This window comes from Danio rerio, chromosome 4, assembly GCF_049306965.1.
Source record: "Danio rerio strain Tuebingen ecotype United States chromosome 4, GRCz12tu, whole genome shotgun sequence".
NCBI classification, from domain to species: Eukaryota; Metazoa; Chordata; class Actinopteri; order Cypriniformes; family Danionidae; genus Danio; species Danio rerio.
Window position 1 is genome coordinate 1,220,084 of NC_133179.1, and position 12,417 is coordinate 1,232,500.

Here is a 12,417-nt window from a genome sequence, read left to right on the forward strand (position 1 = left end):
CACACAAACGCAAATCTACTCTGCTATGTCGATGACTCCTGACCAACTTTCTGCGTGATCTAAATTTCACACAACTCACAATTTCTTGTTTTGAATTTTAATTTTCTTTTGAATATTTATTTATTGCGTTTTTGCATTTGCAATTTAAAGCAGCACATTTACCTTCCCCTACCACAACCACAGCTTTGAAACAAAAAACAGTTCTCAATCAGCTCCAGCAGGCAGCGGAAGCGGCTTCAGGTTCAGTCTGACAGCTTCAAGATGCTTGATAACATGACGCTGCAATAAAGACCTGAGGTTTTAATATTATAATGGAGCTGAGATGGGGTTTAAACCCAAAACTATAACCTTATAGCAATCTGGAGAAACTCAAACCCACAACCACAACCAGTGAGCCACAGATCCCTCATAGATAGCTACTTCATTCACCTGTGGTTTTACACTACAGAAAGAGCGCTGAGTTGAGTTTTAAAGCCAAGCCTTTGTGACAACAGAGACTTGGAGGGACTCAAACCCACAACCTCTTACCTGTGAGCCTCAGACCACTTACAGAAAATAGACTTAACTATTCGCATGTAGTTTTACAACAAGTAGGCTGAGGTGGAGTTTAAACCCTAGCCTTCTCGAACAATCTGGAAGGGACTCAAACCTGCAATCTATTACCTGTGAGCCTCAGATATCTTGCAGAAACGTATAAAGGAATTTATACTTCACTATTTACCTGTGGCTTTACAAAAAGGGAGCTGAGGTGGGGTTTAAATCCGAGACTTTCTGATCACAGACTCAAACCTGCAACCTCTTACCTGTGAGCCATTTCTTACAGAAAGTCATGGGGTAACATACTTCACTATACAACAGTGGTTTTACAATAAGAGAGCTGAGGTATGAATCCAATCCTTTATCATCACAGTAGTCCAAAGGTACTTAAACCCACAACCTCCTACCTGTGAGCCACAGATCTCTTACAGAAGATCATCAAACAACTTATACTTCACTATTAGCAAAACGTTTTACAACAAGAAGGCTTAGATGGAGTTTGAATCCTAGCCTTCATGAACACAAAGACCTGGAAGGGACTCAAACCTGCAACCTCTCACCTGTGATCCACAGATGTCTTGCCTAAAGCCATGAAATAATATATACAACACTTTCACTTGTGGTTTTACAATAAGAGAGCTGAGGTTGAGTCTGAGCCCTAGCCTTCATTATCACAGAGACCTGGAGGGACTCAAACCTGCAACCTCTTACCTGTGATCCACTTGCCTAAAGTCACGAAATAACATATACAACACTGTTTTCTTGGGGCACTTAAATAAGTGCTGACGTTTAAACTGAAGTCTTCATCATCACAGTAATCTAAAGGGACTCAACCCCACAACCTCTTACATGTAAGATCTGTTTAGAAACACATGAAGAAACACGTGAGCCTCAGACGTCTTGCAGAAACGTTTGAAGCAATTTATACTTCACTATACACCTGTGATTTCACAATAAGACAGCTTAGGTGGGGTTCAAACCCAAGATCTTCTGATCAAAGAGACCTGGAGGGACTCAAACATGCAACCTCATGTAAGATCTGTTTAGAAACACAAAGAAACCTCATCACTTACCTGTGAAACATGAGGTTTTACAATAAGAGAGCTGAGATTTAAACCCAATCCTTTAACATAACAGTAATCTGAAGGGATTCAAACCCACAACCTTTTATCCTATAGAAACATATGAAGTAACTTGTACTTCACTATTCACCTGAGGTTTTACAATAAGAGAGCTGAGATTCAAACCCAAATCTTTAACATCACAATAACCTAAAGGGATCTGAACCCACAACCTTTTACCTGTGAGCCGCAGATCTCCTAAACAAACATATAAAGGAACTTATACTTCACTATTTGCAATAAGAACAGCAAGTTATCAATTTTGCTGCTAAAAAACAACAACACGAGGCTTTTCTGCTTCATTAAAACAGCTACAGCGCCACCATGTGGAGATCTGACGTAACAGCCAGAAGAAAACCCTCAGAGAACAAAGTTGATTTCTTATTTTAATTTGTTTTTCAGTCTCATGTGTGTCGCTTCTCTCAGATCAGTACAGAAACTCGAGTGAATGGTGAATGTTTGCAAAAATAATAATAATCTGCTGATATACAAAGATAGATCTGACGTTACACATGTCCAATAAATAGCTCAGTCCCTTTCCAACAGATCCTCAGCGTTTCCTCAGGCTAGACTCTGATTAAAAAAGGCAAGAATGTGCTCATAGTTCAGCTTGATATCACGGATGATCAGGCTGGAGTTGGTCAGGTATGTGTGTGGTCAGAGGTTTGCGTAATAGCGGTCCCGGTTCTCGAAGTCTCTATGGGCAAACTTGGCGTCTTTCTTGCTGTGCGGGATGCGGCCGAAGGGGGCGTGGTCATTAAAGCAGCTGTCAAACACCTCGTCAACCACTCGCTCCGCCTCCTCCCTGCTGACCCGCCGCACCGCCAAGATAGAGCGCAGTGCTCGGCCACGCACACACTCCTGCACAGAGAGAAAGACATTATTATATAACAGTGCTGTCAAACGATTAACCGCTATTAAATTGCATCCAAAATATAAGTTTGTATTTGCATAACGTGTGTGTGTACTTACTGTATAAAAAATAAAGCCAAATAAAAATAAATAATTAACATGTATATTAGGGTTGGGCTGACAGACGCTGCTATCGCCTATTGCAAACTTCACGATGCTAAGCTGGCATCGCGATACATCGCCCCGCCCCACATTTATATTGATATATAACTTATTATTTGCATGTCATCCTAATAGCAATAACGGTCTTTTCATGAGCTGTGTTAAATGTTACATATAGCTGCCGCTTGCACGGCTGACAGCATCGTGAGGAGTAAATGAAGGATTTTACAGCACCTCTCACGCTTAAAATGTGTCGATTCAGCGGCAAACGCTGTTACCTGCAAACCCTGACCCATAGACTTTACAGTGAATGGCTGTAGTTATTCTCATAGCGGACTTGAAGCCACGGGAAGTCTTTATTCTACTCTTGGAAAAGTGTAGATGGTGGATTACCATTCAGCACATGATCACTAATAAGATGTGCCATGATTAGTAACTGTAGGTAGTTTCTAAAACAAAATCTGTCAGTGTTATGGTCATCCGCTCATCTTCAGCGCTTCACATTTTCATGGTTGTAGCTCCTGTCATCTGCAGGCGGAATGCTTTGAGTGATTGACAGCTGATATTAACCAATCATTCGCGCTCAGTTCTAGAGCAGTGAGCCAATAAGAAGAGCACAAAGGCGGGGCAAGCACTCCAGGTTTTTTACTTCAGCAAGTTCACATACCAACTGTTTTAATCTGCTCCTGAGTGCTGCGTTTGGCGTTTTTAGGTGCAAAGATGTATTCGGCATAAAGGTCGTCTAAATCCGCGCACACGGTGAGGATTTTGCAGTGAAAACTAACAGTTGCGCACTCGCACAAATGCTTCCAAATATACTTTTAGGTCGCATAGATAAAATTTCGGTGCAAAACAGTCGAGCCCTAGCATCTTTACTTGTTATAATTTTCTGATAATAATGAGAAAATAAGGAAGTTATCATCAATCTCAATACAAATGACAGTGTTCTCCATCCAAACTCTCGTCTCCTCCAGCAGCTGTGGGAAAAGCCATTATACCGACACAGATCACAGCCTATTCATGCCAGAGTCCCGTGGAAAAAAGTGATTGACAGCTGGACATTTGTTTGTAACTTCATTTATTTACGGTTTGGTTATGGGTAAAGCAAAGACCATGTGGGTCAGGTAGTGAAAACGGTAGGCTACAATTAATTAATTCGTTATGAATTAATTGATATTTAACAACCACCACCCCCACCTACGACGATGCCATCGTCCATCGCAATGTTTTACATTATTAGACATCGTACGATGCCAAATTGGTCAACATCGGCCAACCCTAATGTACACGCATATAAACTTACAAATATATACACTCACACACACTAAACAGGTTTTCGGGAAACTGTAAAAGTGCAGAAAGCTGGCTGAGGTGTAGACAAAGGGGGCTTTTGGGTACAAATTTTATTCCAAGTTAAGTCTGTCAGAGACACACACACAGCTGAGTTCTGAGGCTGAGTTACCTGATGATGTTTTCTGAGGCCGAAGTTAAACCTGGAGAACTCGTTAATGAAGGAACAGTCTCCGCTCAGATTAGCCGCCCGGATCTGAAGGAAAAACACACACACACACACACACACACACGTGAACATCTTGCGAGGACATTTTTACACAGCATTTCCTCTTAGATTTGTCTGGGAAAGTCTCATTTCTTTTAGTTTGGCTGAAATAAAAATATTTTTAAAAAATGTAAACACCGCTGTGCTCAATAATATTAGCCCCCATATATATTTACTACTGTCTACAGAACAAACCACCAGTCCAATGACTTGCCTAATTAATCAGCGAGTAAAACTATCACGTTTAATAATGTGCATCTCTCCTTTAAATAGCACCTGGGATACATTTTTAATGAATTAATGTTAATTTAATTAAGATACATTTGTCTGCAACTCTCTTTTGTGATATTTTGCTATGTTGACTGTAAACAGCTTTTTGTTCATGCATATTCAGTGCAATGGAGTAAATGGAGGAGCGAGGATGACGTCAGTTAGTTTATTAGGTGTTTATTATTATTATTATTATTATTATAATACGCTTACCTCTGAACAGGCCAGATGTCTGTAGTTGCTAAACCAGTCGACTTGAGCTCTGCAGTGGTCAAAGGCGTGGATCAGCTCATGAGTGACCACACGGTTCATATGAGCCTGCTGGTGAATGTTGTTCTGGCATAAAACAATCTGAAAAACAACACATATGCATGCATTCAGGCCCGACTAACAACAGGAATAATCAATATACTGACTTCAATGCAACTCGTGTGACTGGAGCAATGATGCTGAAATCTCTGGAATAAATGACATTTTGAAACATACTGAAATAGAAATCAGCTATTTTGAATAGTCAAAATAGTGTAAAAACATTACTATTTAAAATATTTCACTTTCACTTTAGATTAAATAAATGCAGACTTAATCCCAGTCTCATGCTATCACATTTTGTTCTCATCTAGCCTGGAGGTTAATTCTGTGTAAAAGTAAAGGCTTCTCACCCCCGACATTTAAACACTGGATTAAAGAGGTTTTTATAACAAACAATTAGAAAATGTTTGATGCTCTATGATTGAAAGGATCATATACGAGATTCTTTACCACTTGACAAGCTTTTCTTTTCTCAATGTTTGTGGAGAACACTCCTGCGGACGAATTGTACTGAATGTTCATTGGATTTTTGTTTTGTTTTGTTTTGTAAGTCTGACTGTTATACGAGGTTCGTTTGTTTTCTCTTTGTTTTTTTTTTATAAATGCGCTAATTTGATAAATGTGCTATAGAAATACACATTGCATTACATTACATTTTATGAAGGACGAAACCTGCAAAAGCAATAAAAACACAAATAAATAAATAAATAAATCCATAAATTCCTGCATAAATAAAATAATAAATAAATATATATATATATTCTTGCATAAATATACAAATAAAAAATATGCTAATAAATAAGTAAATGAATCCATAAATTCCTGCATAAATATGCAAATAAATAATTAAATAAACATGCAAATATATAAATAAATCCATAAATTTCTGCATAAATAAGCAAATTAATTAGTAAATAAATCCATAAATTCCTGCATAAATATGCAAACATATAAATAAATAAATAAATATGCAAATAAATAAGTAAACAAATCCATGAATTCCTGCATGAATATTCTAATAAACAAATATGCAAATATATAAATAAATAAGCAAATGAATAAGTAAATAAATCCAAAAACTCCTGCATACATACGCAAATAAATAAATAAATATGCAAATAAATCTATAAATTCCTGCAAAAATATACAAACAAATATATATGCAAATAAATAAATAAATCCATAAATTCCTGTATTAATATGCAAATAAATAAGTAAATAAATAATAAATTCCTGCATAAATATGCAAATTAATAAATATGCAAATAAATAAATAAATCCATAAATCTATGCATAAATATGCAAACAAATAAATACATATGAAAATAAATAAGCAAATAAATAATAAATTCCTCCATAAATATGCAAATAAATAAATAAATATGCAAATAAATAAGCAAATAAATCCATAAATTCCTGCATAAATATACAAATAAATAAATATGCAAATAAATAAATAAATCCATAAATTCCTGCATAAATATGCAAAAAAATAAAATAAAATAAAATAAAATAAACACACACACACACACACACACATATATTCCTGCATATTTATTTATTGTTTTTGCAGGAATTGACCTCCATAGTTTTTTCAGTTCTGTCTAAAAGACAAAATACAAATAAATAAATAAATAAATAAATGAATGCAGACTTGGTGAACATTAGAGATATAAAAAAAAACCTGACTGTTTTAAAACCTTAAATAACCTTAAGAATAAAGGCATAAAAAGGCACCATGGCATAACATGGTCTTAAAATGACAATACTCACAATAATACCAGTGACAATAAATATTGCACAAGACATATTTAATGACTGACCTGAGAGGTAGCAGCATCAAACCCGCCACTGACCGTCCCATCACAGTCCTCGCAGGAGAAGTGTCTGTCTTTAAAAACTGTGCTGAGAACACATCAGAAACACACACACGTCTCACACACAGCACAGACTGCAGGGAAAATGCATAAAACAGGAGTTGCTCTTACCAGCCAGAGCTCTTCATGGCCCCCAGCAGAAGTTTAGCATAAGGACCTAAAAGAGACACACAGTAGCTGATATACAGATACAGTAAAATGCATGCATGCATTCAATCATATCTGAAAACGCTGCTCTGTATTTTACAGCAATGCACATGTGAAGAGATGATCAAGTGTGTGCATGCAGTACTGTTATTAAGAGCAGTGCATGCTGCTGTGCATCCTATGAAGAATGTGTGAATATATGTAATACTTGGAAAAAAGTAAGAGTTATGCATGCACACAGATAAGCATTTAAAGAGATGCATAAAATGAACAAGCAAAATTGCATAGTGATCAGTAACTGAATTAAACTTTTATTTTTAAGAGATAAATAAGTGCCGAAATTCTCATCTATGAAGTGTCAGATACCACAGTCAGAATTATTAGCCCCCATGTTTATTTCCCCCCCTAATTTCTGTTTAACGGGGAGAAGATATTCAACACATTTCTAAACATAATATTTTTAATAACTCATCGCTAATAACTGATTTATTTTCTCTTTGCCATGATGACAGTAAATAATATTAGACTAGATATTTTTCAAGACACTTCTATACAGCTTAAAGTGACATTTAAAGGTTTAATTGGGTAAATTAGATTAACTAGGCAATTAAGGGCAGTTAGTCAACTTATTATATAGCGATGGTTTGTTCTGTAGACTATCGAAAAAATATAAAGCTTAAATCGGCTAATAATAATGCGGTTTAAAAAATTAAAAAACTGTTTTTATTCTAGCCGAAATAAAACAAATAAGACTTTCTCCAGAAGAAAAAATATTATCAGACATACTGCAAAAATGTCCTTGCTCTGTTAAACATCATTTGGGAAATATTTAAAACAGAAACAAAAATTCAAAGGGAGGCGAATAATTCTGACTTCAACTGTATATGTCCTTATGCTCATATTTTAGACATGTTTAGGCATATTTTAGGTTGATGTACACATACTGACAAAGCACTGCAGCATCAAACAAGCAAATGTTCATGAAAATATAATATATTGATTTTTCACTGTAATATTGATGTTATTTTGATAAGAATAAATACGCAAGCTTCATAAAAAATAGCAATCATGAGTTATTATTGACAGACGTACAATTAATGTCATTTACAATGGGTTTAACATTAGTAATACGCTGATTATATCTTTATGTATTCCTACACGACTATAATATCTACATTATACTGTATTGTATGAACACATCAATTTTTACAGACTGATATAATCAGATAATCATACTCTTTCTACATATACAAAGCATCACAGAGTTTTAGTGACTTACACTTCAGTTTAATGTACAATTATCGCTTAACTATACCTCAACTAACTCCCAGTTTGCTGCTATTAATAGCTGCAGTGTTTTAGCTAAACATATTGAGTTATAGTCATGTACACCAGTGAAAAGGAGATGTGTTGTTTATGTAGTGCCCTTACTAGTGTCCATGGCGAACTGCAGCATGAGTTGACACTTGTGTTTAAAGGTGAACAGACTCTCTTCGACCGTGCTCTTCTTGAGCCTGCTGCCTCTCTCCGGGTATAAATTATAGCCGAGGTCCTCTTCATTCTGTCGGCTGGACGGTGAAGGTTTCTGCTCTCCGGGTGGTTCTCTGCTGAGATCTGCGGCTTTTGCTCCACTTTGAGCCATTGCTTTGAGCTGCGCGTGTACGCGAAGGTCACGCGCGCGTCTCCAGGTCACGTGATAAAAGCAGGTGAAGGGTTGCGGACGATTAAAGTGATATTAATATGATTTATAAATGTATTTCCTGCATGTTTGTTCATTTAACTTAGCGCTGTTCCGCTCGTCATTCGAGTGCGGTCGTTAGAACTAAACAAAATAAAAGCCTCCCGAGGAAAGGATAAAAGTCCCCATGATAGGATGAACGATTTTATATATATATATATATATATATATATATATATATATATATATATATATATATATATATATATATATCGGGAAAATGACTAAATATGTAACGAATATGCAAATGTCTGGCATGTTTAGAACAAGACTCATTTGCTGACAAATGTAAGGATCGCGAAATACTCATTGGTAAATGTTTTCATATTTGTCAGCAAAGTACATAGCATTCAATCCCGTTTAGATGATAATTTCATTATTTGTTATATTTTCATATGTGCAGCTTTGAATAAGTATTTAATTTATGTTCATCTGAATGACGATGGGGATTAATTAATACCATTTTAATTATTTAAACATTAAAACAGACACTTTGCTTGTATTTAGTAGGTATTCGTATGTAAAATCACTATTACAAAAGAATTTGATGACACGAAAATTGCCATCCATAAGGATGACGAACAAAAAAAAATTTCGCGGCACATCGTGCGCGAGCAGCGCGCGCCCTGCATAAAGACGTGTGATCGCGCATGCGCGCATAAGAGTGTGTTCTGTCATGGCGCTGAACATAAACTATTGATCAAAACTCTTCAGGATCGCTACAGGTTAGACGCACAACTCTTTCTGCTCATCACTCCTGATGGAAATGCTGTTGAAATGTATCTGAATAGTTTCCTCTGTAAATTTCCGGCGATTATAAAATATTTCTGTTTTACAGTTAAATACCGCACGTGTGTTAACGTTAGCATGCCTGTAACTTGTGTTTTCACTACAAATGTTTTCCGATCACTGGATTATATCTCAGTTATCAGTGCATAGATGAATGAATGAGCTTGTATTTAAGTCTGTACTCGTGTATGCTGTCTGTCCAGACACAGCGGATCCTCCAGAATATCAGACTGTTATGTGAAGTTATAAGATGATAACCTGATGTCTGCGTGATGTATGTGATCGTATTTTCCAGAGCCACGCTGTCGTTAGTTTCTCTTTATACGTTACCATGGTAACCATAGCAACATTTGTTGTCGTCACTGTGCGTCTGCTTAAAAATCTACGTAACGTACAATTCTAATACTTTCGCTCACGCATAGTAGTAATTTAAAACACGATGTATAAATATTGTTAACGGAATTTCTAAGATCACAAAAAATATTCATTAATACAAGTCAATATTTGTTCCACGAGTGAACTAGAACAGCATAACAACAACGCTACGATCGTCATGACAACCGCATAGCAACACTCAAAGCGTTAGTCAGATTATACCTTCTAGATTTTACAGATTACAAGCTAATACATAATAAACGTGTGTGTGTGTGTGTGTGTGTGTTAGTCGTAAGTCTTATTTTTAAACAAATATTAACATTATTTTAAAATTAATATTAATATTATTTAAATACATTTTTAGTAAAATATTCAAATTAAGTTATAAAACAAAAATAGTCAAAACCGCGAAGGTAAATATTAATAGTATTACTATTATTATTATTAATTTATTATTATTTAGGATGTCCTGATCAGGTTTTTTTGCTTGAGTTTGAGTCATTGGATTTTGAGTATTTACCGATACCCAATACTCTAAAATGAAGAATACTCAGAATGAAGAGCAAAGAACCCGATCCAGGATGAGCCTTTTTTTTATTGAATTCATCTTATTTTAACATTTAACATCCCTATTAACAAACAGCACTTCTGTGAGGTATCTTGAACAATCAAGTAATAACATCAACTCTTCACTTTTGGACTTTGGTGCAGCAGTAAATATAAAATAATCTAATATAAAAACGAACAGCGCCTCATCTTAAAATACCCAGCAGGCAATCCCAGGTTTACATATCTCACAGTTTGCTATGGCAATGTTGTCTTCATCAACTTTATAATACCTCCAGACTGCAGACATGCTCACGCTTTCCACTTCAAGCTGCTACTAAGTTCTACTTTGCTGGCATTTAACCAATAGCGTCTCTGATACAAAGTGATGTCATGCCACACCCGTTGTTTCTGTGTGAAGATATATATATATATATATATTCCAGTTCTGATCTGAAGGTAATGTCCGATTCCGAACGAGTCTGAATTTGCATGATCAGACCTGATTATGTGATCAAATCTGGACATCGCCAATTATTATACTTTTTATTATTACCTACAGAACAAAGTTATTAGAAATTTGGTATTAAACTATTATGTTTAAAAATGTGTTTGGAAAATAAATCATGGCATTATCCAGCACTTGGGAAATATTTAATAAAGAAAGATAATTTCACAGGACTGATCGTTTTGCTTTCATCTATAAATCAGAGAACACTGAACACAACACCACATAAGAAAAACCAGTAATATAAATAAAATAATATCCATATATTGCGTTTGTTTGTGTGTGTGTGTGTGTTGCAGTGAATCTCCGCTGGTGTGATGTGCATTAGATCAGCGCAGTGATGTCTGGAAATAAAGCGCTGGAGCTGCAGATTCAGATGCGACACAACGCTGAAGATCTGCAGAGCTTTATGAGGGATCTGGACAGCTGGGAGGACGAGATCAAGCAGAAAGACCAGCAGCTTCGCTCTGAAAACACTGGCGATACGCAGGTAAATACGAAAGGGATGCTCTGATTGAATTATTTGAGCCGATATTGGTTTTATAGATGAAAAAACCCTAATGTTGGTCAGCCACATGCAGTACTTTACAATAGGGTATGTGCCGATGTATGCGAATAGGACTTTTAATTTGCCACTAAGCGCTTCCGGTGAGCTGTATGTATTTGCACAATCGGCGCATTTAAGGTCTGTTTTCTTTAAAAATCAGCAATCTCCACTGGCTGAGTGATATCCGATTTAAAGTGGGTCTCAGATTGCACAAGAAGCACCCCAATAAATTACATTCCCCCCGCCATTTCTTTATAATATGAGCATTTAATTTAGTCCAGTATATTCAGTGGAGCTTCTGCGCTAGCCTGCCGATTCTGACGGGCGCGTGCGAGTAAATGGCTTTTTAACTCGTTTTACTCTTGAACAACTAAATGAATGCCAAATTCTGTTTAACTGATTGTATTTTAATGACATTACAACATCAATGCTGTAAAATGAACCGTATAAAATGGAAAAAACACTCACAATAACAGCTCACCGGAAGTTTATTAGTATAGGAACAACACTAACTCTGCATATACCCTATACTTGCATAATGTACAGTACTAATATACAGTAGCTTTTCTTAATTAAATTATTTTTGCCAAAAATAGATTGGATCCATTAACTAATTTAACTATCCAACATTTTAAGAGAGACACAAATTAAACTAGAAAATAATATAAGAATAATTACAATATAACAGTTTCCAAAGGTGATTTTTGCTATTCAGCGTTTATTTTAACAACAGTAGCTTAATTAGAGATGTAATAAAACATTTTTATTTAATACATTTAAGAATATTGACTCTCTAAATGGGATTGTGCCAGTCTGGCATTATGTACAGATTATATTTAGTTTATTTGTGCAAGTATTTACTGATTTTGCTCTAAGAAAAACGTTGGATTAGTCAGAAGATGGGCTCCTTATTTCTTCCATTGCTCTCTTTTTTTCTTGATACACATGAACCAAGCTTGATCATTTAAAAAAACACACTGAATAAATAAAACAACAACCTGTAACTAAGAAATTGAAGGTTAATTGTACAGAAAAGAGACCTAAATTTTCTCCTAATATTGAATAGGATTTTCTCTGG

At 35.7% G+C, this 12,417-nt stretch overlaps 2 protein-coding genes across 9 annotated transcripts in view; one reads left to right on the forward strand and one right to left on the reverse strand.

The window, feature by feature from the left end:
• Window positions 1-2,031: 2,031 nt before the first annotated feature.
• Window positions 2,032-8,669, reverse strand: atp23 (ATP23 metallopeptidase and ATP synthase assembly factor homolog). Its single transcript, NM_001083580.1, has 6 exons — window positions 8,268-8,669; window positions 6,801-6,846; window positions 6,636-6,717; window positions 4,714-4,851; window positions 4,135-4,218; window positions 2,032-2,519 (listed from the first exon to the last, which is right to left on the reverse strand). Exons 1-6 carry the CDS (start codon window positions 8,476-8,478, stop codon window positions 2,316-2,318), a joined length of 765 nt encoding a protein of 254 aa, NP_001077049.1. The 5' UTR covers window positions 8,479-8,669; the 3' UTR covers window positions 2,032-2,315.
• rpap3 (RNA polymerase II associated protein 3) overlaps window positions 8,400-12,417 on the forward strand; it is a 20,042-nt gene continuing 16,024 nt past the window's right edge. For 3 of the 8 annotated variants that reach the window (XR_012401454.1, XR_012401456.1, XM_073945740.1), the window contains exons 1-2: window positions 9,233-9,299; window positions 11,092-11,282. Coding sequence is in view for 4 of the 8 variants with exons in the window: in XM_073945737.1 (XP_073801838.1) it covers window positions 11,133-11,282 (150 nt within the window). In the remaining 4 variants the exon portion in view is untranslated. Of the gene's footprint in view, window positions 8,543-9,209; window positions 9,300-9,684; window positions 10,030-11,091; window positions 11,283-12,417 lie in introns of those variants that run through there. The other 5 variants (XR_012401455.1, XM_073945737.1, NM_200204.2 and 2 more) reach the window with 4 other exon arrangements.